Source organism: Molothrus ater, chromosome 29 (genome assembly GCF_012460135.2).
Source record: "Molothrus ater isolate BHLD 08-10-18 breed brown headed cowbird chromosome 29, BPBGC_Mater_1.1, whole genome shotgun sequence".
Classification (NCBI taxonomy): Eukaryota; Metazoa; Chordata; class Aves; order Passeriformes; family Icteridae; genus Molothrus; species Molothrus ater.
The window spans coordinates 2,706,030-2,733,039 of record NC_050506.2 but is presented as its reverse complement, the minus strand read 5'-3'; the positions used below and the strand labels follow the sequence as shown (position 1 = coordinate 2,733,039).

The 27,010-nt window shown below is 65.6% G+C and overlaps 4 protein-coding genes across 4 annotated transcripts; 3 read left to right on the top strand and 1 right to left on the bottom strand.

Moving 5' to 3' along the window:
• The first annotated feature begins 975 nt into the window (after positions 1-975).
• Positions 976-4,818, top strand: LOC118696157 (lysosomal acid glucosylceramidase-like). The gene is made up of 11 exons (XM_036398139.1): positions 976-1,269; positions 2,185-2,293; positions 2,419-2,610; positions 2,684-2,830; positions 2,952-3,085; positions 3,366-3,538; positions 3,632-3,869; positions 3,949-4,173; positions 4,263-4,426; positions 4,504-4,629; positions 4,710-4,818. Exons 1-11 carry the CDS (start codon positions 976-978, stop codon positions 4,816-4,818), a joined length of 1,911 nt encoding a protein of 636 aa, XP_036254032.1.
• Positions 4,819-6,424: 1,606 nt separating this feature from the next.
• On the bottom strand, positions 6,425-10,071 carry LOC118696158 (metaxin-1-like). Its single transcript, XM_036398140.1, has 8 exons — positions 9,887-10,071; positions 9,734-9,803; positions 8,324-8,403; positions 8,089-8,181; positions 7,633-7,815; positions 7,320-7,396; positions 6,917-7,071; positions 6,425-6,813 (listed from the first exon to the last, which is right to left on the bottom strand). Exons 1-8 carry the CDS (start codon positions 9,965-9,967, stop codon positions 6,587-6,589), a joined length of 966 nt encoding a protein of 321 aa, XP_036254033.1. The 5' UTR covers positions 9,968-10,071; the 3' UTR covers positions 6,425-6,586.
• Positions 10,072-11,389: 1,318 nt separating this feature from the next.
• On the top strand, positions 11,390-18,646 carry LOC118696155 (thrombospondin-3-like). The gene is made up of 23 exons (XM_036398135.1): positions 11,390-11,470; positions 12,174-12,380; positions 12,489-12,745; positions 12,837-12,939; positions 13,159-13,185; positions 13,448-13,530; positions 13,626-13,677; positions 13,762-13,910; positions 14,069-14,209; positions 14,378-14,455; positions 14,537-14,689; positions 14,791-14,901; positions 15,003-15,110; positions 15,334-15,493; positions 15,579-15,697; positions 15,820-15,872; positions 16,024-16,217; positions 16,292-16,470; positions 16,577-16,625; positions 16,766-16,962; positions 17,041-17,213; positions 18,053-18,192; positions 18,347-18,646. The coding sequence occupies exons 1-23, from the start codon at positions 11,392-11,394 to the stop codon at positions 18,403-18,405; spliced, it is 2,871 nt and encodes a 956-aa protein (XP_036254028.1). The 5' UTR covers positions 11,390-11,391; the 3' UTR covers positions 18,406-18,646.
• A 2,537-nt stretch (positions 18,647-21,183) lies between these two features.
• LOC118696115 (mucin-1-like) lies at positions 21,184-25,974 on the top strand. The gene is made up of 7 exons (XM_036398057.2): positions 21,184-21,654; positions 22,355-22,956; positions 23,133-23,206; positions 23,306-23,448; positions 23,717-23,835; positions 23,938-24,084; positions 25,419-25,974. Exons 1-7 carry the CDS (start codon positions 21,612-21,614, stop codon positions 25,491-25,493), a joined length of 1,203 nt encoding a protein of 400 aa, XP_036253950.1. The 5' UTR covers positions 21,184-21,611; the 3' UTR covers positions 25,494-25,974.
• The last annotated feature ends 1,036 nt before the right edge of the window (positions 25,975-27,010 follow it).

The window sequence follows — 27,010 nt, the reverse complement described above, 5'->3', positions numbered from 1 at the left end:
CAGGAGGAGCAGGGCCTTGGGTGGGAGGTGTGTTGGAGAGGTGTTTTCTTTATGGGATGGGATTGTTGGGGTACATTCCTTGAGCTTTATTTGCTGCATCAGCCTCATGACACGGTTGAGACAATAGGAAGGTAAAGCTCATGTACAGCCAGTAGTAGCTGAAGATTTCTTTGTTACAGAGCATTTTAAAAACTTTCTAGCCAATAGCACATTGCTAAAGCTCACAGGCAATTGTTTTAGCCAATTACTAAAAGTACTAAAAGTACTCATAACATTTTTTACTTTCAGACTTTGCAGCTGCAGCTAGTTCTCTGCTCTTTCTGTTTCTGAGGCCTGCTTTTCCAGCTCTCTGAAAATCATCTCACCTTTACTATTTCCCACAGGGGGCTGTCACCCTGGCTCAGGGGCTGTGGTTCCTGGGTGGGGATGTGACACTGAGTGAGGGACGGTGGTCCCTGGGTGGGGGTCTCTTCCTGGCCACCCTCACCAGCTGCCCCAGGGGGACCCCAGGGAGCTGCCACTCCCCCGGTGCCTCTGCCCGCCTCCTGTTTCTCCTGCGGAGCAGATGCCTGTAATTAGGAAGGATCCCAAATTAGACGGTGTGGAGCCCAGACTTGTTTTGCCGATGATAAACCGCTGCTGCCAGCTCCACCCAGCCCGCTGCAGCGTGGGGCTCCAGCCTACGGGGCACGGCGGGGGCGAGGGGACTTGAGCGGGCAGCCCCCGCTGTGCCCACCCCAGGAGGGGTCGGGAGTCCCTGCCGGGAGCGGCTGCTGCCTCTGCCCGTGCCAGGAAAGGTCCTGGAGCAGCCACAAACGGGACACAGGTCGTGGTGGTGGCACAAAGCTGAGGTGCTGCCAAGAGCAGGGACCCAAGGCGGGCACAGCCAACCCTGCCCTGCCCTGTCCGAGGTGTCCCAGGGACACAGGGCTGCTCTTCCCAAAGGGAGCAGGGCAGGCCTGGCTGTGGGGGGCGATGGAGGCACTTGGGGGGCTGGTGAGCATCCTCCCCTCCCCAGCTTCCCTCTGGCCACTGGAACAGGTTTCAGGAGAGCTTTGCAAATGCTGCGGTGTGTGGAAAGCTCATTGGAGCCAGGTTGCAAAATCATCCCCAGGCTCCTCTTCAAACACAGAGTCCCATGAGCTGTCCCATTCCAAACTCACCTTTCCTGCTCCTCCAGAAGCATCCCCTCCCACCAGGCACAGCCGGGACACGGGACCTGCCACTGCTGCCACAGAGACGCAGCAGCGAGAGGTGGTTTGGAGGCAGGTGAGTCCCCTGGGTCTGAGGAGCCGGTGGGAATGGGGACAGAGATGGGCACAGGTATGGGCATGGGACAGCCCTGGGCAGCAGGACCATGCTGAGGCCATGTCCTGGCCAAGCTGGGCATCATTCCCAGGCAGGGAGTGGGAGGCAGTGGAGGTGGGACAGCTGCCTGGCCCTGCTCCACAACCCATAGGAGCTCGGGGAGCAACAAGACAGCACCATCCCACCCTGGCAAAGGTCCCCAGGGTCCTCAGTCTGGCACCAGGGTCCCGAGGCTTGGAGGTGGCTCCTCCTGTGCTCTCATTGAGAGGCTCCTTGCCCAGCACCATGGGAAGGACAAGACAGGGTGTGAGCACCTGAAAGAACAGGGGAATGTGGGACTCTCCATGCCAGGGGCTGGAGCCCCAAACCACTGTGGCTGGACAAACCCCAGCTGCCACGCATGTGGGATTGGGAGTGTGGAGCTGTTTGCTCCTGGGCATGGCTCGGGGGGCACTGGGGATACATGGGGTGATGCAGCATGGCATGACATGGCATGGCACAGCTGTGGAACGGGTGAGGAGGGAGAAGAAGTAGGAGGGAATTGATGGGAGTGAACAAAGTTGCTGGGTACAGCCAGTGTGGGCAGCTAGGAGCAGCAGGCTCACACCTGGGGGCTGCCCACACCTGGGGGGCTGCACCCCCACCTGGGACATGGCCAGAACTGTTGGTGGACTCTGGAGGGGTGGGAGGGAAGGTGGGTGCTGGGTTGGAGCAGCGGGCAGAGGGCAGGACAGGCTTAGCCCTGCCAGGGGGGTTCTAGTGGTCCCCTGGGCAGGGGGATGATGCTGGGGCTCTCCCTGCCCTGTGTCTCTGTCCCTGTGTGTGGCTGGGCCAGGCTGAGCAGCTCTGGGTGCTGACACCTTGTCCTGCTCCCAGCGTGTCCATCGGCATCGTCGGAGCCGCTGCAGCAGAGGTGCCATGGGGCCAGGCTGTGCCAGTGTCCTGGGCTGGCTCCTGCTGGCACAGGCAGCCCTGCAGGTCACAGGTATGTGCTGGCACGTGTCCCTGGGCTTTGGAGGGTGGCAGATCTGGAGTCTGTCATGAGTCAAAGGGATGAGCTGGGCTCCTGCCACAGCCCTCAGTGCCCACTCACTCTTTCCTCTGCTGCAGGTGGCCGTCCCTGTGATGCCAAGGATTTTGGGCACGGCTCACTGGTCTGTGCCTGCAGTGCCACGTACTGTGACACTCTGGACCCCCTGGTCCTGCCAGCCCCTGGCTCCTACATCAAATATGAGAGCAGCAAGGCTGGCAAGAGGCTGGAGCGGAGCCAGGGGAGCTTCCAGCACAACACCAAGAGCCCAGGTACCACCCTGGGCTGTGGGAGGGTCAGTCCTCTCACAGGTGGCAGGGCTAGTGACACTGTGTGTCCCCACAGATTTCCACCTCACCCTGGACACAACACAGAGGTACCAGAAGGTGAAGGGCTTTGGTGGCTCCATCACTGACGCAGCTGCCATCAACATCCAGTCCCTGTCCAAGGCTGCCCAGAACCACCTGCTCCGCTCCTACTTCTCCGAGGAAGGTGAGCCCAGGGCAGCAAAGCTGTTGGGGTCTGGCTGCTGAGATTTGTTCTGGGGAGCTGGGGGATCTGGAGCCCCCAAATGCAACTTGAGGATGCCCATCACCACCTGCCCCATCCTCAGGCATTGAGTACAACCTGGTGCGTGTGCCCATGGCCAGCACTGACTTCTCCATCCGCCTGTACACCTACGCTGACGCCGAGGGCGACTTCGAGCTGAGGCACTTCAACCTGACCGAGGAGGACACGCACATGAAGGTGAGTCCTGCAGGAAGGGTCTGAGGGACTGGGACTGCTGCCTGGGTGGGGTGGGATGGGATGGGATCCATGGGATGGGATGGGATCTATGGGATGGGATTGGATGAGATGGGATGGGATGGGATGGGACGGGATGGGATGGGATGGGACGGGATGGGATGGGATGGGATGGGGTGGGGAAAGGGAACACCATCCCGCCTCTGGGGAGGGAGGTGACTCCTCCTGCTGTCCAGCACTGGGACAGACCCAGAGATCTCTGTGCCATCCCACTTCTCCCTAGATCCCCATCCTCCAAGCAGCGCAGGCAGTGGCCAAGCGGCCGCTGTCTCTGTATGCCAGCCCTTGGACCTCCCCGGTGTGGATGAAGACGAATGGAGCAATGACAGGGAGGGGAACACTGAAGGGCAGCCCTGGGGACAAGTACCACCGGGCCTGGGCCAAGTACTTTATCCGGTAGGGGCCACGGGAGTGTGGTGGGTGCCAGGGATGCCATACCTGGAGCTGGCACAGGTGTGACGGGGCTGTTCACCTTCTACCCCACACCAGGTTCCTGGATGAATACGCCAAGCACAACCTGACCTTCTGGGCAGTGACAGCAGGGAACGAGCCCACGGCTGGTGAGATTGTCTTCTACCCCTTCCAGTGCCTGGGCTTCTCCCCTGAGCACCAGAGGGACTTCATTGCCCAGGACCTGGGCCCGGCACTAGCCAACAGCTCCCACCGCCACGTCCAGCTCATCATCCTGGATGACCAGAGGGTGATGCTGCCCTACTGGGCCGAGGTGGTGAGTGCCCACAGCAGCTGTCCTGGCCCCACAGCAGATCTCCCAGCCCTGGGCACTGCTGACCCTTTTCTCCTGCCAGGTTCTCAAAGACCCTGTGGCTGCCAGCTACATCAGCGGCATCGGCATCCACTGGTACCTGGATTTTCTGGCACCCATCGACCTGACACTCACCATCACCCATCACCTCTTCCCAGACTATTTCCTCCTCTCCACGGAGGCCTCCACAGGCTCCTACTTCTGGGAGCCCAGGGTGGTCCTGGGTGGCTGGGAGCGTGGGAGCAAGTACAGCCACAGCATCCTGTCGGTAGGGCCTGGTGGGAGCTGGGGACACATTGGCCACCCTGGCCAGCCCCTGGGCCTGCCCGTGGCTCAGGACCACCCCCTGCCCTGCAGAACCTCAACAACTACGTGACAGGCTGGACCGACTGGAACCTGGCCCTGGACATGGAGGGAGGCCCCAACTGGAGCAAGAACTACGTGGACAGCCCCGTCATCGTGGACAGCAGCAAGGATGTCTTCTACAAGCAGCCCATGTTCTACCACCTGGGGCACTTCAGGTGGGTCAGGGCCACAGGCTGCTGGCTCCAGGTACCACATCCTAAGTACCACACTCTGACCCTGCTTGTCCCCACAGTAAGTTCATCCCCGAGGGCTCCCAGCGGGTGGGACTGGCTGTCTCCAAGAAGTGCCACCGGTGTGACCTGGAGCACTCTGCTTTCCTGCGCCCCGACGGCGCCGTTGTGCTGGTGGTCCTGAACCGGTGAGTGGCTCAGTTCTGATCCCTGCCAAAAGGCCCCACTGAGCCCACTGAGCCCCCATCCCCTCTTGCTTTCCCCACAGCTCCCCCACGGACGTGTCCTTTGGGATCTCTGACCCACACGTCGGCTTCATCGAGGCCGTGGCTCCCAGCGACTCCATCCAGACTTTCCTCTGGAAGCAGCCAGCCTAGCCTGGCAGAGGAGGGAGGTGCCAGAGCCAGGAACACTCTGCTGGTGGCAGCTTGGAGAGAAGACTCCAATGGGGTTGGGGCTGCAGCACAGTCCCTGCATCCCCTGCACCCCAGAGGACCTGTATGACCCTAGGGCTGCAAAGCCTGTGCTTTTCTAGATGTTTCATAAAATAAACAGGTTTTCTACAAACCTGCCTGAACCCCTGGCCTCCCCTTGGTGCCAGCTCTATGGGCAGGACTATGCTAGGGGCCAGAGGAGACAGATTTGAGGCCCCATGGGTCCCATCCCTCCTCTGCCCAGGTTCCTGGGGCATCGCACAGGGCTGGGGATGCAGGGGCTGTCCCCATAAGGGGTGGCATCTCTCTCCTGTCTTCCACTGCAGCATCCCCCAGGCAGGGAAGGGCCCAAAGCTGCAGTCAGGACACGCAGCCAGGATTTAGAGCAGAGCTCTGGCGTCGGCAGCTCCAGATTCTCCCCAGCCAGAGCTGTGCTTTCTCCTGCTGGAGCAGCCATCAGCCCCTGCAGCTAATGGGAACCGAGAGCACGGGGCACATAGTTCCCGAGTGACGTTAGAGGGGAGCATGCTGGAGGGGGGTGGGTTTGCACTGACTCATCCCCTCCCAGTGGGGCCCCTCGAACTGGGCCAGTATGGGGGAGGCTCCGCAGCTGGCCCAGCACCGTGGCTCTGCTCCAGCCCAGTGTGGGGGCCCCTGGCTACTGCGCCCGGCTAGGGGGGGCACAGGAGCGCAGCCTGGGGACATTCAGCCGCCGCAGCAGCAGGGCTGGGATGCCGCTGGCGGTGCCTGGCTGGGGGGCACAGGAGCGCAGCCTGGGGACATTCAGCCGCCGCAGCAGCAGGGCTGGGATGCCGCTGGCGGTGGCAGCCGGCGGCCAAACAAGCGAGGGCTGTGTGCCGGCCTGGCCCCGCGCCGCCTTTCCATCCGTGCATCGTAAACCGGCAGCGGCCAGCGGGAGCGGCGGCGCGGCCAACACCGGCACCAGCCCCACGCCCGGTGGCCCAGGGGACCGCGGGGGCAGACGGAGCCCAGGTGGCCGCCCCCGACCCCGCTCCCAGCCCGCGCCATGCGCTCCCAGCTGTGCCAGCTGCAGGAGCTCCCCGGCGCTGGCAGGCGTGCTGGAATGCAAACAGATGTCAGCGCTGGAGGGATCCCGGCTGCTGGAGCGGGGCTCCGGGTGTCCCGCTGGCAGCGGGGAGAGCTCCTGGGCTGGGGACGTGTCCTGACGAGCAGCCTCGGCTGCCCTTGGCTCTGGTTTTGTGTCTCGGCTGTGCTGCTGGGCTGGCAGCAGCGCGGAGAGGCGGTACCAGCCCTGCAGAGCTGCTGTCTGCACTACCCTGAGTGCTGTCACAGGGGAATGATGCAGGGAGATGTGGGGCTCAGCCCCACAGCTGTTGGAGAAGGGACAGAGACACTGCTCAGATGCCACAGATGCTTTTAGGTCCCCCCTCTGGGACCTCAGCAAGACCCAAGGCTGGAGGGAGGGGCAGAGCCACAGGCAGGACACATTGGTGCCTGCTGCAAAACTCCAGCCTGGGCAACTGGGGAAACTGGGAAGTGCCTTGGGGGTGCTGGGAGTACGAGAGGGTGCAGGTGGAGAGAGGGAGGTTTATTGGTGAGGCAGGGATGCTCCCACGGAGAGGGCTGTGGTTCCTGGTGGGACACAGAGCAGAGCAGCAATGCTGCCAGGCTTCCAGAGTAAAAACAGTCAGTTCCAGGGGCTGGGAAGGAACAGTCACACAGCTCTTCCTCACTCCTCCTCCTCCTCTTCCTCCTCCTCCATGGCGATGGGCTGCCGGCCGGCCGGCCCCACGCTGCCGCGCTGGATGGAGACGATGCCGCTGAGGAAGGCGTAGCCCAGCATGGCCGCCAGCCCCACCAGCACTGACAGCAGCTGCTTGCGCCGTTTGTGGGGGTCCTCCTCCGCCTCACTGCTGTCCGTGCCTGCAGCCCGAGGGGCACCGCTCAGGGGGTCACCTGCAGGGGCAGAGCAGGGGTGTGGGTGGGAAGGGTCACCCTGAGAGTGAGGGAAGCGCCTGGGGGGGACAGGTTGCAGGCTGAGGCGGGGGATGGCTCTCACCTCCGTCCCAGGGGAAGTAAAGGCTGAGGATAGAGGTGCAGTAGTTGCACAGGTTCTGCAGGGACTTCAGGTGCTGCTGCAGTTTCCCGTTGGGCAGCTTCGCCTTCAGGAGCGGCGCCAGGCGGCTGAAGACCAAGGCGTCGAGGGAAGCTGGCCTGGGGCACAGAGAGCCCTGTCTGGGCCACTGTCCCCACCCAAAGCCACCCAGAGCCACCAGACACCGCCAGCCCCAGCACCCCTAGAGGACAGCACGTGGCTCTCCCTCCCTGGGACAGTGCCCTGTCCCCTACGAGCCTGTTCTGCCCTCAAAGTGGCTGCAGCTCCCCTGCAGACCACGGGGCCTCAGCCATGCTGGGGTGTGGGGGCTCTCAGGCCCCTTCGTCTCCCCCCTCTGGCCACTTACGAGTCTCCAAAGAAAAACTTCTGGGAGCCGAGGCGCTGGGAGAGGAGTGTCAGGCATTCCCGAGCTTCCCGGTAGAGCTGCAGGAGGAGGACAGAGAGTTGTCACCTGCCCAGGTACCACCACAGAGCTCAGGGGAGCAGGAGGGGGGAACCCACACCCCAGTTTGGATTTTTTCAGAGCCAATCTTAAAGGTGCAAAGCTTATTTCTGGGCTAAACAGATAAATGGGGATACGAGCATCATACAGTCACCCCAGGACAGCATCACAGGGATTTCCCTATGAGGACCCACTGTGCCCAGACCCCATCCCTCACCTCCTTCTCCAGCTTCTCCTCATCCTCCATGTAGTCATCCCCCCAGATGAGCTGCAGCCGCTCCAGGTGCCGCTTGTGCATGGCGTTGGGCAGGAAGAAGTTGAGGGGGAAGGGGATGGTTTCTGCGTACCACTTCCGCGTGTGCTCCACGTAGTTCTTGGCATCCACCCAGAAGGTGTGGATCTATGGTGGAGAACAATCCACAGCCTGGCCACGGCAGAGCTGCTGGCACACCAGAGCCCCTGCCTGGCACAGCCACCCTTGGAGACCACCAGGGGTCAAGGGCAAACCTCAGCCTGGGCTGCACAACCCACGGCTGCCACCCCCAAACGCCCATCCCTGCCATGCCAGGCTGCCAGGATGCTGCTGCTGGCAGCTGGGCACATCCAAGCCTGCTTGCACAGCTCCAGAGAGCAGACCCCATCCCCAGCAAGCCCCCCTTCCCTGCAGCCTCACCAGTACTGGCAGCAGCTTCTCCTCCAGCAGGGACACGAAGGCCAGCGTGTCCGCGCTCTGTGTGGCTGACAGGTCATAGTCAGCATTGTATTTCTGCAGAGAAAATGCCAGTTTGATCCCATGGGATACCCCAAATCCCACCTGTGGGTGACACAACAGAGTCCCCTCCTCCCTGAGGGGCTCCAGCACCCAGCAGCCCAGCCCAGGGCAGGGGGTTCCCCAAGCCCCTCTGTACCTGTTTCCTGAGGTGGGTTATGATCTGCTGAGGTTTGGAGATGGTGCCCTCGTCCCGTGTCCTCAGCGCGGGCAGGTGCCCTGCGGGCAGGGGGAATCAGTGGGGGCTGCAGTCACCATGCCCTGAGCAGGGGAGGGGTGCAGGGAACTGCAATGGGGGGTGGACACCCATGCCTGGATGGGGCACGAGGCAGTGCAGGGGTGTAAGGTGAGGTGAGGACAGAGCAGTGCAGGGGAGGAGGCAGAAGCTGTGTGATGGGAAATGGGGAACGTTCCAGGACAAGAGGGGTGTGGTGGGGATGGACAGGGGGTGCAGTGGGGAACGATGGGACAGGGGCAGCAATGGGCCATAAGAGTGCAGTGATGCATGGGAGAACAGAACAAAGGGGGGTTGCAATGAGGTGGGGGGTGCAATAAGGGCATTCAATGGGACAGGAGTCGCAATGGGATGGGGTGGTGCAATGGGACAGGGGATGTGGTGGGGCATGAGGGTGCAATAGGGCAAGAGAGGGTGTGATGGAACAGGGATGGTGATGAGAAGATGGAGTTGGAACAGGATAGAGGGGAGTGCAGTGGTGGGGGACACATGACAATGGGGTACAATGAGATAAGAGGGTGTGAGGGTGCAGTCAGGGGCACGGGAGATGAGGGATGCTATGGGGTGGGAGGGTGTGATGGTGCAATGAGATGGTAATGGTGGTAATGGGACAGGGGGTGTGATGAGCTACAGGGGGTGCAATAGAGTAGGATGGTGCCACGTGGGGAGGAGAGGCCATAGGGGAAGAAAGGTGCAGTGGGACAAGAGGGTGCAATAGGGCAGGGGATCAGCGGTGTGGGGCCACAGGACATGAGAGATGCTATGGGGTGGGAGGGTGTGATGGGGCAAGGGGTGCAATGAGATGGTAATGGTGGTAACGGGACAGGGGATGTGATGAGGTACAGAGGGTGCAATAGGGTAGGATGGTGCCACGTGGGGAGGAGAGGCCATAGGGGAAGAAAGGTGCAGTGGGACAAGAGGGTGCAATAGGGCAGGGGATCAGCGGTGTGGGGCCACAGGACATGAGAGATGCTATGGGGTGGGAGGGTGTGATGGGGCAAGGGGTGCAATGAGATGGTAATGGTGGTAACGGGACAGGGGGTGTGATGAGGTACAGAGGGTGCAATAGGGTAGGATGGTGCCACGTGGGGAGGAGAGGCCATAGGGGAAGAGAGCTGCAGTGGGATAAGAGGGTGCAATAGGGCAGGGGATCAGCGGTGTGGGGCCACAGGAGGGATAAGACGGGCTGGGAGGCTGTAATGGGGTGGGAGGCGTAAGGCGTGCAGGGATGGGGAGTGGAGACAAGGGGATCACGGGGCTGCCATGGGGTGGGGGTCCCGGTGGTGGTGCCGGTATCCTCGGCGGGGCCCTTACCGGAGGGGCTCCTCCAGGGGCTGGTGACCCGGTGCACCTTCAGCGGCGCCCCCGTGAACCGCGCGTAGGTCTGCGGGAGGGACGGACGGAGGGATAGAGCGGGGCTCTGCCCGCGGGACCCCGGCCCACCCCCGTGCCGGCCCCGGCGCTCACCAGCACAGCCAGGCAGTCGGGATCCACCGAGGGCAGCCCCCAGCCCCCGGCCCAGCAGAACAGCTCCATGGGCGCCGCCATCTTCCGCCGACCCGGAACCGGACGGGCGGCCCCGCCCGCCCCCGCCGCGGGGCGGCACCGACCGGGGGTCCCCGCGATGGAGCGGAGCCGAGCGGGGTCCGGGCTGGGAATGGTGGTGGTGGGGGTCTGCAGGGTCCTTGCGGCAGAACCCGCGTCCCGCTCCGCACCGCGCGGCTCAGCTCAGCTCCACACCGCTGGGCCCCGCACCGTGATCACAGCCCTGCCGTGTCCCGCACCGTGATCACAGCCCTGCCGTGCCCCACACTGTGTCACAGCCCTGCCGAGTCCCGCACCGTGATCACAGCCCTGCCGTGCCCCGCATCTCTCTGCATTGCCCCGCACCGCTCAGCTCCACGCTGCTCAGCCCCGCACCGTGATCACAGCTCTCCTGTGTCCCGCACCGTGTCACAGCCCTGCCGTGCCCTGCCTGTCCCCGCACGGCTCAGCTCAGCTCCACACTGCTCACGCTGCAGTGCCCCGCACCGCACAGTCCCGCCGCGTCCCGCATCTCTCTGCACTGCCCCGCACCGCTCAGCTCTACACTGCTCCGTCCTGCTCAGCCCCACATCTCCCCGCAGAGCCCCACATTGCCTCGCACGGCTCAGCTCAGCTCCATCCTGCTCACGCTTCTCGCTTCCGCACCGCACACTCCTGCTGCACCCCGCATCTCCCCGCGTGGGCCCGCACTGCTCACCCTGCTCGGCCCCGCACCCTCCCGCAGTTCTCCACGGACAGCAGCCGGGCCGGGAGCCCGCTGGCAGCGGCGGAGGGAAAACGCCCCGTGTGCGGCTTGGGACCACCCCCCTCCATCGCCCGCACCCCCTCGTTACGCGGGATCGCTGGCGCGGAGCCGGGCCGGGGGCGCGGGGCTGCGGCAGTCCCGGGGCCGGGCTCGGCCGGTTGTTATGGTACCGGGGGAAACAGCTGTAAACACGGCCGGGACGCCGCGGGCCGCCCGCCCGCCTTGGCCGGAGCTCCGCGGGAGCGGCTCCGCGGCCCGAGCATCCCCCGGCGGTGCGGAGCGGCCCCGAGGCTCTGCCGGGCCCGGGGGCTCCGCGGCGCGGGGCACCCCCGCACAAGCGGCCCCGCGGCCGGTCCCGCTCTCCCGGGCCGGGATGCTCCGGCTCTGCTGGGGCGGCCCCAGCCCCCTCGCCTGACCTCCCGGTGAACCGGCGCTGTGAACGGGGGCTGCCCCGGGGCCGGCAGTGCCGGGGGGGTCTCCGAAGCCCCGGGCCCAGTGCGCTGCGCCGGCACGGTGCCCCTCTCCGGGGCTGGAGCCGCGGCCGGTGGCCCGCCGGTGTCCCCGGGATGCGCCCGGTGATTGACGGCTCTTTGTTTCCTCCTCGCCGGCCCCGCCGGCCCCTCCCCCGTGCGCCACCCCGCCCCGCCGCGCTCCGCTCCGCACCGGCGGCACCGGCGGCACCATGGGGGCACCGGGGAGCCCCGCGCTCCTGGCGCTGCTCCTGCTGGGCGCCGCCGCCGCGGCGCGTCAGGAGCTGCAAGGTACCGGAGGGGCTCGGGGAGGCGGCGGGGCGGCCCCGAAGGGGCGGCGGGACGGGCGACACTCGGGGGTCGGCGGCGGCAGACCCCGTCCCACGGCCGCTGACAGCGGCTCTGCTCGCCCCGGGGGAGCGGGGCTGCGGCCACCGGGGACGCTGGAAGGTTCACCCCGGGGCGCTGGGTGGCCGCCGGCTCCGGTGCTGGCTCGGGGCCGCGGGGGAGTGCGAGGCGGGGGCTGACCCCGGCGTCGCAGCCCCTCTCGGACTGCCCGGTGCGTCTGCACGGAGCAGGAGGGCACCCGTGCGGCAGCGGGACCGAGCTGTCCGCGCTCCCCCCTAAGCGCCCCGAGCCGGTACCGGAGCCCCGACCGTCCCTCCGGTGTCTCCCGGTCCGATCGCCCCTTACTGGGGCTGGCCCGCCGGGAGCTCCGCGGAGCGGGATGCAGGGAAGCCCCAGGAGCGGGGCGGGCTCCGGGCCGGGACTCTGCCGGTCCCGCCGGTGCGGGGGCTCCGCGGGTCCCGTTAGGAGGCGCGGCCGGTCCTGGAGCGCCACCGCGCGGGGGCGGCCCCGGAGCCCCCCGGGCTTCCCTGGTCCCCCCAGAGCCCGGCGGTCCAGGGACACCCCCACCCACCCCGGCTCTGACCGCACCGGGCACCGGAGCTGCGGCTGCCGGTGCAGTGGCGACCCCGGTGCTCGTGTCCCGCAGTCATCGACCTGCTGCTGGTGAGCGAGGCTCGGCAGATGGCCAGCGTGGCCCACAAGATCCGCATGGAGCTCCTGACTGTCAACGACGTGTACCTCCTGTCCACCTTCCGCCTGCCCCCCAAGCAGGGGGGGACCCTCTTCGGCCTCTACTCCAAGAAGGACAACACCCGATGGCTGGAGGTGTCCGTCGTGGGGAAGATTAACAAAGGTGGGTGGGGATGGACCGGCCCTGGCTGAGCTCCTGCAGGGAAGAGCAGCTCCCGGGGTGCCGCCGGTGCTGGGGGGAAGCTGATGGCCCCTTCCCGCTCCCCTGCAGTCCTGGTGAGGTACCTGCGGGAGGACAACAAGGTGCACTCGGTCAACCTGCAGCACGCGCACGTGGCGGACGGGCAGAGCCACTCTGTCATCGTGCGCCTGAGCGGGCTGCGCAGGGACACGCTGAGCGTGGAGCTCTACGTGGACTGCAAGCAGATGGACTCCAGCGTGGGGCTGCCCGAGCTCTCGGAGATCCCCCTGGCTGAGGTGGAGTCCATCGAGGTGCGCACAGGGGTGAAGGCTTACCAGAGGATGCAGGTGAGTGCCAGGGGGATTGAGAGCCTGGCCAATGCATGCTTGGGGATGGGCAGAGCCCTCCATGCTGACAGAATCTCCCCACACACATCAGGGGTTTGTAGAGTCGATGAAGCTGATCCTGGGAGGGTCCATGAGCCGTGTAGGGGCCCTGAGTGAGTGCCCTTTCCAAGGAGATGAGTCCATTCACAGTGCAGGTAAGGGCTTGGGGGGTTTTGGGGTCACGCGTGTGGGTGGTGGCACAAGGCGGTGGGGGGTGACAGCACAGAGGGATGTTCCTGTCCCTCCCGGCCCAGTGTCCCCACACAGGTGGGAGCAACAGTGCTGCCCATGTGCTTACCAGTAGTGACCATGTGAGGTGACGCTGCTGGGGTGTGACAGCGGCATTTGGTAATGTCTCGTCTCTCTCCTTGCAGTGACAAGTGTGCTGGCCTCCATGCTGGGTAAGTCCCTGCTCTACTTCCCTCGTTGCCTGGTGTGAGGCATTTGGGGCTCCTCAGAGGCAGAAATCCCTGCACAGCCTGTCCCAGTGCCCCATGTGGGATCAGAGGGTGTGGGGTGTGCCATAGGGAAACGTGCCCTGTGTGAGCATGGGCTGTCAGTTGCCTCATCCTCCTAGCTCAGTGCCAATGGGCAGAACAGTCCTGGCCCACAGCCCTGGGAGATTTTGTGCTGGGATTGCCCTTTCCTTTCTGCTGCTGGCAGGTGAGCAGACCAAGGCACTCGTCACGCAGCTGACCCTCTTCAACCGGCTCCTGACCGAGCTGCGGGAAGACATCAGGGACCAGGTGGGACTGAGAGGCTGCTGGCACTCCCTGGGCTGGGTTTTCCCAGAGCACAGTGCCAGCACCCTCCTGATGCTCCCTGCTTTGCTGCCTTGCAGGTGAAGGAGATGTCTCTGATCCGCAACACCATCATGGAGTGCCAGGTCTGCGGTGAGTGCTGGCGAGGCTCTGCTCCCACCTCGGGGGGCAAAGAGCCACCTTGTCTCACCCTTCACCTGCCTCTCCTCTCCTCAGGCTTCCACGAGCACCGGTCCCGCTGCAACCCCAACCCCTGCTTCAGTGGTGTGGACTGCATGGAGACGTACGAGTACCCTGGGTACCGCTGCGGGCCCTGCCCGCCGGGGCTGGAGGGCAACGGCACCCACTGCGCTGACATCGAGGAGGTGGGCATGGGCTGGGGGGCACCAGCAGCCCCGGCACTGCCAGGGCTCTGCGTGCAGAGGATGCTTCCTCTGGGAATGCCCGGGATGGCCTGGGGCAGCAGCCACCCTGCAGGATGCTGTGCCCAAGGATGAAGCCTGTGTCTCTCCTGGTGTTGCAGTGTGCCCATGCCAACCCCTGCTTCCCCGGCTCCAAGTGCATCAACACAGCCCCGGGGTTCCGCTGCGAGCCCTGCCCCCGTGGCTACCGAGGCAACACCGTCTCTGGTGTGGGGGTGGACTATGCCAGGGCCAGCAAGCAGGTGAGTGCAGTGCCATGGGCCTGCGGGGTTCCTGTGGGGTCCCTGGAGTGCAGCACAGCGTGGATGATGCAGTGCCTGTGGAGGAGGACAGCTTCTCATGGCGAGGAATGGGCAGAGCTACCCACAGGGACAGGCCCCAGGTGAGCATTCCTCCCACATTACTCACAGGTTTGCACGGATATTGATGAATGCAACGATGGGAACAATGGGGGCTGTGACCCCAACTCCATCTGCACCAACACCCTGGTGAGCAGTGCTGTCCCGCTCCCTCCCTTGCCTCTGGGGCCACTCAGCTCCCTCATCCCAGCCCTGTCCTCTCTCCCCCAGGGCTCCTACAAGTGCGGGCCCTGCAAGTCGGGCTTTGTGGGCAACCAAACGTCTGGCTGCATCCCCCAGAGGTCCTGCAGCACTCCCACCTCCAACCCCTGCGACATCAACGGCTTCTGCCTGTTTGAGAGGAATGGGGAGATCTCCTGTGCTGTGAGCAGGGGACAGGGACAGGAGGAGGGTGTGGGGGATACAGCACAACAGCATTTGTCTTGTCAGGGCCCTTTCCAGTTCCTGATCTCTTCTTTATTCAGTGCAACGTGGGCTGGGCTGGCAATGGCAACGTGTGTGGGCCAGACACAGACCTGGATGGGTACCCGGACGAGCCCCTGCCCTGCATCGACAACAACAAGCACTGCAAGCAGGTGGGCTCCTGCAGGGGAGGCCCAGGGGGTGCAGGATCCACAGCAGGGCTGTGCTCCAGACCTCATCTCCTCCCTGTCCCTAATGCTGGCTGTGCCTGCAGGACAACTGCCGCCTGACGCCCAATTCTGGCCAGGAGGATGCTGACAACGACGGCATTGGGGACCAGTGTGATGATGATGCTGATGGTGATGGTGTCAAGAATGTGGAGGTGGCTGTGCTGGATGGGTGGCCATGCCAGTGGCTCGAGGAGGGTTTCTTGCTTTGGCTCAGTTCTGAGTCCCTCAAGATGCTTCTCCTGGGGAGCAGCAGGCTGGTGGTTTGGGAATGGTCTCAGGGTGCTGGCGATGTCTGTCTGCCCTGACCACTGTGGGACTGTGGCCTCTTGTCTGCCCACCACCACACTGCCAACATCCCCATCCTCTTCTCCACAGGACAACTGCCGGCTCTTCCCCAACAAGGACCAACAGAACTCGGACACTGACTCCTTTGGGGATGCCTGTGACAACTGCCCCAATGTGCCCAACAATGACCAGCGGGACACAGACAGCAACGGCGAGGGGGATGCTTGTGACAATGACATTGATGGGGACGGTGAGCTGCTCTTGGGTTGGCCTGGCTGTGCCAGGGGGCAGGGTATCCTGTAAGGGAGAGTATGCACTCAGCACCATCCTTGCAGGGATACCCAACATGCTGGACAACTGCCCCAAGGTGCCCAACCCTCTGCAGACCGATCGGGACGAGGACGGTGTTGGGGATGCCTGTGACAGTTGCCCTGAAATGAGCAACCCCACTCAGGTATGGCTGGGGCCAGACTGGGCCTGGGGGCCTGGATGATTGGGGCCTGGCCCAGTGGGGAGCAGAGGCTCCTCTTCCTCGCCCCAGGATGTGCACTGAACTAGGGCTCCGCTCTCCTCCAGACAGATATGGACAGTGACCTGGTAGGAGACATCTGTGACACCAACGAGGACAGGTGGGGATAGCACTGCCATGGGGTGACCTCCCAGTTGTGTCCTGGGGGGCAGAACTGGGCTCCTGGTTCAGGGACCTGTCAGGAGGGACAATGGGGCCTTTGGGGAGATCCCCAGTTTTGTCCATTGCTCTGACCTTGTTCTTGCTCCCAGTGATGGAGATGGGCATCAGGACACCAAGGACAACTGTGCTGAGATCCCCAACAGCTCCCAGCTGGACTCGGACAACGATGGGCTGGGGGATGACTGTGACAACGATGATGACAATGATGGCATCCCGGACTATGTGGCACCTGGGCCGGACAACTGCCGCCTCATTCCCAACCCCAACCAGAAGGACTCAGACGGTGAGCACGGGGTGGGCAGGGGGAGGAGGACCTGCCTGGGCTCAGCCCAGCCCTGACTGAGCACGTGTCCCCAGGGAATGGTGTGGGTGACGTCTGTGAGGAGGACTTTGACAATGACACGGTGGTGGACCAGCTGGACGTGTGCCCCGAGAGCGCCGAGGTGACGCTGACCGACTTCCGCGCCTACCAGACCGTCATCCTTGACCCCGAGGGGGACGCCCAGATCGACCCCAACTGGGTTGTGCTCAACCAGGTGTGGGTGCTGCGCCCCGTGTTTCTGGGGGCTGCGCTGCAGGGTGGGAGCTCAGGGGACACTCAGGGGCCCAGAGGTGCCCCTCACCCAGCTGTCCCCCCCACAGGGCATGGAGATCGTGCAGACCATGAACAGCGACCCGGGTTTGGCTGTGGGTAAGATATATTCACCCCCTTACTCCCACCGTGCAGGGGAATAAGAGCCGGCTCTTTGCCCCACAGATGAGGGATGAAGGGTGGGTGGGCTGGGAGCCCCGTGGGAAGAGAGGGCTCCCCGCAGCGTTTCCTGCCTGTAGGTTACACGGCCTTCAACGGGGTGGACTTTGAGGGCACCTTCCACGTCAACACCATCACCGACGATGACTACGCCGGCTTCATCTTCAGCTACCAGGACAGCGCCAGCTTCTACGTGGTGATGTGGAAGCAGACGGAGCAGACTTACTGGCAGGCCACCCCCTTCCGGGCTGTGGCCGAGCCGGGGCTGCAGCTCAAGGTGGGTGGTGGCCCCACCCACGGGCTGGGTCAGGCCCCCCCTGTTGAGGCCCCCCCTGAAGCCCCCATGCACCTGCAGGCAGTGAAATCCTCGACGGGCCCCGGGGAGCACCTGCGCAATGCTCTGTGGCACACGGGCCACACGCCCGACCACGTCCGCCTGCTCTGGAAGGACCCCCGGAACGTGGGCTGGAGGGACAAGACGTCCTACCGCTGGCAGCTGGCACACAGGCCCCAGGTGGGCTACATCAGGTAAGCAGGGGGGGCGTGGGGACCGCTGGGGAGGGGGCTGTGACACCACGGTGCACCCCCAGCAGGACCACACCAGTGGGGGGATGCCGGGGAGAAACCAGGCCTGATGATAACCACGAGTAAGGGTCCTGCCCTGCGGATCCCCCTCAGGGGCAGGAGCATGCCCGTGAGGAGGCCTTGTGCCTCCTGGGACCACCCTAATGAGGGGATACCGGCCGTGGGGGAGAGCATCCAGCCCCTGAGACCATCGCAGTGTGGGGATTTTGGCCGTGGGGGGATCCAGCCCCTGAGACCACCGTAGTGTGGGGATTTTGGCCGTGGGGAGGGCTTCTCCCCGGTGGGGCCGCAGCCGCGTTTCTCCTTTAAGGCTCCCGCCGGGACGGCCGCGGCGGGGGGGCTCCGCCGCCGGGCCCTCCGCCCCCCGGGCCCCCGGGGCCATTGTCCCGTCGCCATGGCGACCCCGCCGGCGCCTTTCACATGCAAAGCGCCCGACAAAGGCGGCGGGGCCGGGCCGGGGGCGGCGCGGGGGGCTTCAGCCCGGCCGCGGCGGGGGGCCCCGGCCCGAGAATCCAGCCGGTCCGGTGTCCCCGGCCCAGTCTCCCGCAGGATGCCCCGGCTCCAGCCCGGTGCCACCGTCCCCGGGTCGGGATGCCCGGGGCCCGGTGCTGGTCGTGGAGTGGTCCCAGTGGGATCCAGGTGCTGGCCCCGATGGAGTCTCAGTAGGATCCCGATGTTTGCCCCGGTCGGTTACCGGCGGGGTGCCGGTGGAATCCCGGAGCTGGCCCCGGAGGGGTCCCGGTGAGGGCCCGCTGACCCGGTCGGGCCCCGTTCCCCGGCAGGGTCCGTCTGTACGAGGGCCCGCAGCTGGTGGCCGACTCCGGTGTGATCATCGACACCACGATGCGCGGGGGCCGGCTGGGGGTCTTCTGCTTCTCCCAGGAGAACATCATCTGGTCCAACCTGCAGTACCGCTGCAACGGTGAGCAGGGCCCCCCGGGACCCCCGCACCGGCCCGGCGGCCGGCCGAGCATCCCCTTCCTCGCCCCTGCGGCGGGCTCAGTCCTGGGCCGGGGGCTTTACCGGGGCTCGCTCCCCTCGGCGGCTCCTGACGCCCCCCGCGCTGCTCCCCACAGACACGATCCCTGCCGACTTCGAGCCCTTCCGCCGGTTCCTGCTGGAGGGACGCGAGTGACCGCGCCCGGCACGGGCCTCCCCCGCCAGCGGCACCGGTGGCGCTCCGGGCTCCCGCCACCGACGGCACCCGGGGGCGCACCGGGCCCCGCCGCTCCTCCCGGCCGGGCCCCGTTCCCGGCCCCCCGCGGACTTTGCACTGCCAGTACCGGGGCCCCGCAGTGCCGGGGCTCCCGCCACGCCTGCCCCGGGCGCTCCGGTCCTTGCCCCACGCCTGGCCATAAAGTTTTGAGTGTTTTCTACCCTGCGCGCCCGGTCCCTTGGGGGTTCCCGCTGGCTCGAGAGGGCCGTGGGTCCCCCCCCCGCCCCCGCCGTGCTCTCGGTTCCGTCCCGCGCCGTCCTCCCGGTGGTCGCGGGGTTGGGTCAGCGCCCGGCCGGTCCCGCCGGCGCAGCCCGCGGCGGCGGGAGGCCGGGACGAGTGCAATATTGGTGGGCGAGAGCACAACACTGCACCGCATCCCGGCCCTCCCGCCGCCCCGGAGGGAGCGGAGCCGCCGCCGCCGCCGCCCGGGCCGCTCCGTGGGAACTGCGCGGCGCGCACCGCGGCTCGGCGGCAGGGACCGGTCGCCACGGCGACGGCTGTCCCGGCAACGCGGCGGAATGTGCCCCCACCCCCCCATCCCGCCCGCCCCGGAGAGCGCGGCCCCGGCACCGGCCCGGCCCCCCCGCCCCGCGGCGGCGGCGGCGACAATGGGCGCGGCGGCACCGGGCCCCTCTTAAAAGGGCAACGCGGGGTTGCCCTCCGGTGTTGGGAACGGGACCGGGGCCGGGGCCTGTGCCCGGGGCCGCCGCGGGAGCGCAGCTGGCTCTCCTCGGGAGTACCGGGACAGGTGAAATCACCGCTGGCTACTGAGCGCGTCCTCCCGCGCCCCCGAGCTGCGAGGGGCGACCGCGGTTCCCGTTCCTGTTCCGGTCCTTCTTCTGCTCCCTCTCCGATCCCGGTCCGGTACCGTTCCCGGTTCCATTCCCGCTGCGGTCCCGCTCCTCTCCTGCTCCCTCTCCTAGTCCCGCTCCCGTTTCGCTCCAGTATCGGTCTCACTCCCGCTCTGCATTACTGCACTCGTCTCCCGATGCTGCTCCCGATCTGTTCCCAGCAGCGGTTCCGCTCTCGCTCCAGTCCCAGTCTCTGTCTCCCTCCCGGTTTCACTCCAGTAGAGGTCCCCTTTCCCCTCCCGGTCCCGGTCCCGGTTCTGATCCCGGTCCCGGTGCGCGGCGGGAGCGTCGTGCGGGGCTGTGCCCGCCAGGGGGCGCCGCAGGTTCGGGACCACCGGCCCGGGCCGGGCACGCGCGGGGCGGGGACGGGGAGAGTCGGGACCACCGGGCACGGACACACGGACACACCGGGCACAGACAGGCTGGACACACGGCACACACCGGGCACGGACACACGGACACACCGGGCACAGACAGGCTGGACACACGGGACACACCGGGCACGGACACACGGACACACCGGGCACGGACAGGCTGGGCACATGGGACACACCGGGCACGGACACATGGACACACCGGGCACAGACAGGCTGGGCACATGGGACACACCGGGTACGGACACACGGACACACCGGGCACACCGGGCACGGACAGGCTGGGCACATGGGACACACCGGGCACGGACACATGGACACACCGGGCACAGACGGGCTGGACACACTGGACACAGACAGGCTGGACACAGAGAATCCACTGGGCATGGACAGGCTGGACACACAGACCCACAAGATATGGACAAGGTGGACGCACGGATGCACTGGGCATGGACAGGGTGGGCACATGGAACCCACTGGGCATGGACAGGGTGGGCACATGGCCCCTGCTCCCAGGGCTGGTGAGTGAGAGGAGTTGCTGGGACCCTCCTGCCCCTCAGCCCCCCACACAGTCCTCTGTGGGTGTCTGCAGGAGGAAAAGTGCAGCCCTCACTCTGGGGGGATGGCTGGCTCAGGGGAAAGCCCCCAGAGCTGCGTGGGGAGAGGGATTAGGGCTGGAGCAGAGGGTAGCAGGGGTCAGCATCACTGCACGGGGAGAGCCATTCCTGTGCTGAGGCCTTTTGGGAAGGAAATGTTTGCCCAGAGGTGCTGCCTGCATCCTGCCTGCAGCTGCCTGCACGTGGCCTGGCTTGCCCAGGCTGTGGCTGCTGTGGGGGGAGCAGAGTGCTGCGGGGTCCCACCCCACCTGCACATCCATCCCTTGCCCTCAATCACTGCAGAATGCAGGGTCCCCCTCTCTGCTCCCCTTCTCAGCACCACCTCGCCTTTGGTGTGGCTGGGGTGGCACTTTGGCCTCACATGAGGCTGGCCAGGAGCCAAGTGTGGAGACCCCAACCATGACCTCCCCAGGAACTGGGACCCCCACAGGAATCAGCACCCTGCTGAGAGACTGGGGCTCTCCCACGGATCAGGAATTTCTGCAGGGCAGGGGCAGAGTGGGACCAGTAGCTTTTGATGCCCATCCATGCCAGGAGCACATGTCACCTGTGCCCAGGCACGGGCGGTGCCCGTTACCTCTGGGGTGGGGCACTGGCACCTGGCATCACCCGTGTCCTGACTGGGGATGGGGGTTTGTGCCTGCTGGGGGGGCCCTGCTACCTGGAGGGAGCTTACTGGGAGGTACTGGGATGTGGTGGGGCCCTGGGCTGTACCTGCGTAAGCGTTTCGGGGGGGTCAGTGTTTATTTGAGTGTAGGGCGAGGCGATGACCAGCCGCTAATGATTAACCCTGGGCTGAGCCAGAGGATGAGGCCCCCCCTGCACGAGGGGCTGGGGGACTCCGTGTCCCCCCCCCGTGCCCCTCACCAGGTCGGTGGCTCCGCGCAGGGAGCCCGGCAGATGCTGCTCCCGCCCCTGCCCCAGGATGCCCGGCTGCTGTCCCGTCCTGTGCCCACCGCGGCTGGGTCTGCCCGAGGAACGGGGACGCTGCCAGCGGGGTCTCCCCGACCCGGGCAAGCGTGAGAGACCCAACCTGGGGGGCTGATGCTGCGGGGACCCCATGGGCGCCGTGGCACCCCTGTGCCAAGCGGGGCAGAACGACCCCCCCGCCTGGAGCCGGCGGCGGGGCGGGGCCTCCCCACCTGCTCCAGGTGCTCTATAAAGCTCGGGCCGCTGCCGAGCTGCCAGTTCCGGATCCCTGGGTTGAGGCGTGTGCCACCAGCTAACGGGAGAGCAGCCGCTGCCGAGCCCTGAGAGGCGCCGGCACCCCCCGGACAAGCCCCATGGCGTTCCCTGTCCTCCTGCTGCTGCTGGTGCTGGGCACAGGTGAGGGGCTGGGCACAGGTGAGGGGCAGGGGGAGCAGAGTGGGGTCTCTATCAACGTGGGGACCGGGGGATACTGGAACTGGCAGCATCCTGGCAGCAGGGACGTTGTCCCTGTTCTGGCTCTGGGGTGCAGCGCCCCAGGCTGGTCGTGCCCAGGTGTGTTGGTACCTGGGGGCTCAGGGCACGGCCCCTCTGCCGTGTCCACAGCTCGGCCAAGGGCCGGGCTGTGCCGGGACCAGCCGGAGCAGGCTGTGCCCGGGGCTCGCGGGCTGGAATGCAGGTGTGTCCCGGTGAGCACCCGGACCCCGCTGGGAACCTGCCCGGGAGCTGCCTGTACTGGCCCCCAGCCAGGCCAGGCAGGACTGGAGGGCGCGAGGGCACCCCAGCCTGTCACCCACAGCAAGGGGGGCTTTATTGGGTGGCGTGCCTGAGCCCCCAGCATGGCAGGGACACCCCAGGGTTTGCAAGGCTGGGCATGGCGCAGGTGTCAGCGCCCAGCCAGCTCCACCTGGACCCTTGGTGGTGCCACAAGTGCCCGATGTGGGGTGTTCTGAAGGTCTCCTTAGCCTCGTGGGCAACGGCAGCTGGCTGTTGGCTGCTGGGGGTTGTGGTGCTGCCCACAGTGCCCAGCTGATGAGCTGTTTTGGGTGAAACCTTCCCTGATTGGGCTGCAGGCATTGACTCCAGGGGTTTCCTCCAGGTACCAGTGCCATGACCACCGAGACAACCATGGAGATGGAAACCACTGAAACAACCACCGTGGAGATGACCACGGAAACCAGCACCACCACCTGGTTGCCAAATATATTCCCCAAAAGCACACGGGCCAGCCGGCCCCAAACCTCTGTCTTCCCCTATGCCACTGCATTCCCTGGCACAAACACCACGAACTTCCAGTTTGGCAACCACTCCACAAGCAATGCCACATCCAATGGCACTGTGGTGCCTGTCCCCAGCAGCCCAGCCATCCCCCGTGCCAATGTCACCTCAAACAGCAGCGGCTGGGCCCCCCACCTCGGCACCAACAGCAGCTCTGCTGCTCCCACCACCATGCACGGCAGCACCAAAGGCAACGGGAGCACCAGTGCTCAGGTCTTTCCCACCCAGATAACATCTGAGGGCAGCACAGCTCCCACCCAGGGTGGTCCCAAGCCCAGCAAAACCTCAGCCCAGCTGCCTGCTGCCCAGCTGCTCGTCCGTGTCCCGCTGTCCTTCCGTATCATCAACAGGAGCTTCAATGAGAGCCTGCGTGACCCAGCGTCACAGGAGTACAGGAGCCTGAGCCGCACTGTCCTGACCATGGTGAGTCCCAGTCCCACCAGCAGAGGCCCTGGGCTGTGCTGGGAAGGAGCCCCCTCAATTTGGGGCTTCCCATGGAAGCACCTGGAGCATCCATTCTGCCAGCTCTGCATGGAGACAGGAAACAGGGGTGTCTGTGTCTGTGGGGAGGTGGCCATGACCTCAATGCTTCCTTCCAGTTCCAACACGTCTTTGGCTGCGCGGGCTGCATGGGCACGCAGACCTACACCGGGTGCAGCGAGCTGCAGTACAGGTGAGCAGCAGCAGCACCAGTGAGGTGTTCTGCAGTGTATCCCCCTGGTTTGCACCCCCTCAGGGGGCAGTCTGGGTGCTGATGCCTCCTCCCGTGCAGCCAAGGCTCAGTGGAGGTCCAGTCCACCCTCGTGTTTGGGAACGGAAGCAATGCCGTCACTGCCGACGCTGCTGAGCAGCGCCTGAGGAAGAGCCTGGACCAGAATGGCTTCATCATGGGCCTGCAGCTGGACAGCATCCAAAGTGAGAGGCTGGGGAGGGACGGGGGTGGAGCCTGGGGGAACTTGGGGGGCTCCAGAAGCATTGCCCTGTCCTGGTTGAGGCAGGGGCCCTGCTTGGTGCTGTGATGGGCTTGGGGCTTGCAGAGGGTGGGGCCAGTGCACATTCCCAGTGCCTGTGTCAGGCAGGATCCCATGCAGGAGGGCTCAGACCCTGGTGTCCTATCCCAGGGACCTCTCAGGGCTCTGTCCCAGCTCTGCCTGTGGTGCACACACAGCTCTGCTCCTTTCAGGCTCTGCAGCAGTGATATCCCCAGCTCCAGCACCCATGATCCCGGACTGGGCCATCGCTCTGTTGGTCCTGGTCAGCATCCTGCTGCTGTTCACCATCTTCACCTGTCTCCTCCTGATGGTGAGGCCCCATCCCCACCCCAGTCCTCACCTGCACTCTGCTGCTTGGTGCCCTGTCCCTGTCCCCACACCAGCCAAGCTCTGACCCCTCTCTCTCCCCAAGTCCACCTGCAGCTGCCGCCGGAAGAGCCGAGGGAAGCTGGACCTGCTCAGCCAGAAGGATTCCTACCACCCCATGGCTGAGTACCTGCAGTACCAGAGCCACGGGCGCTACGTGTCCCCCAACAGCAAAGCCAACCCCTACAGCCAGGTGAGAGCCAGAGCCCCACACCTGAGGGCTCCCAGAGAGCAGGGGGGCATCCCTGGGTGAATGGCTGGGGTCCCTGGGTTATTGGGAGGTGATGGCAGGGCAGGGATGGAGATGGAATGGCAGGGACAGAGATGGCAGGGACAGGGATAGCAGGGACAGGGACAGGGATGGCAGGGGCAGGGACAGGGATGGCAAGGCAGGGATGGAGATTGCAGGGACAGAGATGGCAGGGACAGGGATGGCAGGGTAGGGACAGGGATGGCAGGGCAGGGACAGGGATGGCAGGGCAGGGACGGCTGCGCGGGGAGCTCGTCCCTCGCCGGCCCCGCCGGGAGGTGAGTGGAACATTCACGCCTGGCTGGAGCAGCGGCCGGCGCGGGCAGACCCGGCCCGGCTCCGGGGAGCTCCCGGCGACCTTGGGCAGCCTCTCGCTGTGGCCGGCAGCAGGGGGCTCGCTGCCTGCCCACCCTGCCCCTTCTCCTGCTCTGCTGTGTCCCAGCCGCACCCTCAGGCCTCCCGCATCCTCTGCCGTGGGTGGGGAGCAGCGCTGGGGCACCGCAGAGCTGATTGAGGCGGGGGAGCTGAGGAGGCGATTCCCGCAGCCAGCATCCCTCATCCCGCACCGGCAGCTCCCAAACTGCAGCTGGAGCTGCTGCTGCGGCGCCGGGAGCTGCCAGAGACACAGAGGGCTCTCCAAGGCGATGCTGGGCACGGGGGGCCGCCCTGTGCTCCCCCCAGGCGGGGCTGTGGGCGGGGGCCGTGTCCAGCTGCTCCGGCTCCCTGAGAGCAGCTCACCCTGAGCAAATACCAGGGGCCTGGGTAAATATTTACCTTCGCACTCGCCAGGCCGGCTTATCGTGCGGGAACACGGCCGGGGCCACCGCGGCTCCTGCGCACGGGGAGGGGTGTCCCTGGGGGCCCAGGGTGCCCGCAGTGCCCATGGGCGGGGGCCCAGGGTGCCCGCAGTGCCCATGGGTGGGGGTAGTATCCCATCACAGTGGGAGGATGCGATTTTTGCTTGCCCATAGTGGTCATGGAGAGGGTGCAGGTCTTCCTGTGCCCATCACGGTGGGAGGATGAGATTTTTGCTTGCCCACAGTGGGCATGGAGAGAGTGCAGATCTTCCTGTGCCCACCATGATGGGAGAATGCAATTTTTGCTTGTCCACAGTGGCCGTGGAGAGGGTGCAGGTCTTCCTGTGCCCCTCACGGTGGGAGGATGTGATTTTTGCTTGCCCATAGTGGCCATGGAGAGGGTGCAGGTCTCACTCGGCTGCCCCGGGGTGGGGGCTCAGCCCAGTCCTGACACCCCCTCTCACCTTTCCTGCCCCGAAGGTGGCCGGAGGCAGCACCACGAGGGCCGGCACCTTCACCTACACCAACCCCGCCGCCGGCTCCGACAACCTCTGAAGGGATCGCTGGAAGGAGGGCGGCTGCCGAGGGGAGGGGGCGGCCGCAGCCCCCCACTCCCGGGAGGGCAGCACCGGCCCCGGGCACATCCCCCGGTGCTGCTCGGCCGTGGGCAGCGGGAGCCGGATGGTTCTGGAGCAGCCGGATTCGTGCACATGACAGAACGGCATGAACGGAGATCGGCGGCCGGGAGGGAGGGAGGGAGGGTCCCGCACAGCCCACGGTCCCCGCACTCGCTTGGCTTTGCAACCCTGCTCCGTGCCGGGGGGCGGAGGACGGGGCTGGTGCTCCCCCTGCGATTCCATGGCTCTTTTTGTGGTGTTATTTTACATAAATATCTCTGTTTGCGGGGTGTTGGTGCCGGGCTCGGCCCGGCGGGGTGGCAGCTCCTCGGCTGGGGTGTATTTATCACAGTTCAAATAAAAGGATGGGGGCAGCCATGTGCCAGGGGGGCTTCTCTGGGACAGGGCTGTCACCCACATAGGTGGCCTGGGCTTGGGTGGTGGCTCTTGTTTCCCATTGCAGGCACTCCTGGGCTTGGTGCTGGGGGTGTCACCGTGTCCCTGGTCCCTGCACGCCTCTGGATGTGTGTGACATGTCCTGCCAGACCCCGTCCCTCCCACCCCTCCTGGCAGTTTCTGCTCGTGATTTAACGTGTCTGGTTTGACGTGCCCGCTTTCCCCGTGGCTGCACAGGTGGAATGTCCAGCTGCACGTGTGTCCCTGGCTGCCTGCAGCATGTCCTGCTCCCCTCCCCTGCGGGCTCAGGCTCTTCCAAACACTCAGTGAGCCTCAAAAAGGCTCCGGGGGTGCTGGAAGAAGAGGCTGTGTGGCAGCAGCAGGGCACAAACCTTGGGAGCAGCCATCCCTGGTGGCCCCCTGGCAGCTCCAGTTTGAGCTGGGCCTGTTCCTGGGCACTGGGAGTGTTTTGGCAACCGCTGAAAAGGCAGAAAAACAAGGAAACCAACCCTTCCCCAAAGAAAAGCCCATGTGGTGGCAGGCACGGAGCCAGGGCTTGGCTGGGAACAGCCCCAGGAGCAGCCCAGCACTGGGCAGCTGATGGAGCCCTGGGCCACAGAATGTGGGCTCTGGGTGGGGCCCGTGGCTGTGCCAGGAGCCCAGGAACCCTGGCACGTGCTGGAGCTATCAGAGCCGGGCTGGGGTGCAGGCAAGGGGCTGGGGGGGTCTCTGGAGCACAGGGGGCTCCCTGAGATGCTGGGGGGGGTGCACTGATGGGGGGGGGGTCTGGCACAGTGGAGCACCCCCCACCCCCAGATCCTCTCTGCCAGCTGGATATGGGGTCTGTGCTTAGGACAGAGCCCCAAAGGGGATGGGGTGTGCCTGGCACTGCTGCTTCCCCTCCCAGCCCCCCCAGCTCAGGGATCAGAACAGGGGCCTGATTTGAAGGGCTGGTCCCTACAAAGAGTTGCCTGCTCACAGAGAGCTCAGCCCTGTGGCCCCCTCCCCTTCCAGCTCAGGGGCTGGGAACTCCAGGGACAGGCACCCACCCAGGGGGGC

What these genes read in the sequence shown, in the direction of transcription:
- LOC118696157 (XM_036398139.1), top strand. Translation starts at nt 976, where the DNA reads ATGGAGGCACTTGGGGGGCTGGTGAGCATCCTCCCCTCCCCAGCTTCC. An exon ending in GGCAGCCCTGCAGGTCACAG is followed by an intron (nt 2,294 to 2,418) that starts GTATGTGCTGGC and finishes CCTCTGCTGCAG; the next exon opens with GTGGCCGTCCCTGTGATGCC. An exon ending in TGGGCCAAGTACTTTATCCG is followed by an intron (nt 3,539 to 3,631) that starts GTAGGGGCCACG and finishes ACCCCACACCAG; the next exon opens with GTTCCTGGATGAATACGCCA.
- LOC118696158 (XM_036398140.1), bottom strand. Translation starts at nt 9,967, where the DNA reads ATGGCGGCGCCCATGGAGCTGTTCTGCTGGGCCGGGGGCTGGGGGCTG. An exon ending in CCGACTGCCTGGCTGTGCTG is followed by an intron (nt 9,804 to 9,886) that starts GTGAGCGCCGGG and finishes TCCCTCCCGCAG; the next exon opens with ACCTACGCGCGGTTCACGGG. An exon ending in TTACTTCCCCTGGGACGGAG is followed by an intron (nt 6,814 to 6,916) that starts GTGAGAGCCATC and finishes CTGCCCCTGCAG; the next exon opens with GTGACCCCCTGAGCGGTGCC.
- LOC118696155 (XM_036398135.1), top strand. Translation starts at nt 11,392, where the DNA reads ATGGGGGCACCGGGGAGCCCCGCGCTCCTGGCGCTGCTCCTGCTGGGC. An exon ending in GGCGCGTCAGGAGCTGCAAG is followed by an intron (nt 11,471 to 12,173) that starts GTACCGGAGGGG and finishes CGTGTCCCGCAG; the next exon opens with TCATCGACCTGCTGCTGGTG. An exon ending in CGACCCGGGTTTGGCTGTGG is followed by an intron (nt 16,626 to 16,765) that starts GTAAGATATATT and finishes TCCTGCCTGTAG; the next exon opens with GTTACACGGCCTTCAACGGG.
- LOC118696115 (XM_036398057.2), top strand. Translation starts at nt 21,612, where the DNA reads ATGGCGTTCCCTGTCCTCCTGCTGCTGCTGGTGCTGGGCACAG. An exon ending in GCCGCACTGTCCTGACCATG is followed by an intron (nt 22,957 to 23,132) that starts GTGAGTCCCAGT and finishes GCTTCCTTCCAG; the next exon opens with TTCCAACACGTCTTTGGCTG. An exon ending in TGCAGCGAGCTGCAGTACAG is followed by an intron (nt 23,207 to 23,305) that starts GTGAGCAGCAGC and finishes CCTCCCGTGCAG; the next exon opens with CCAAGGCTCAGTGGAGGTCC.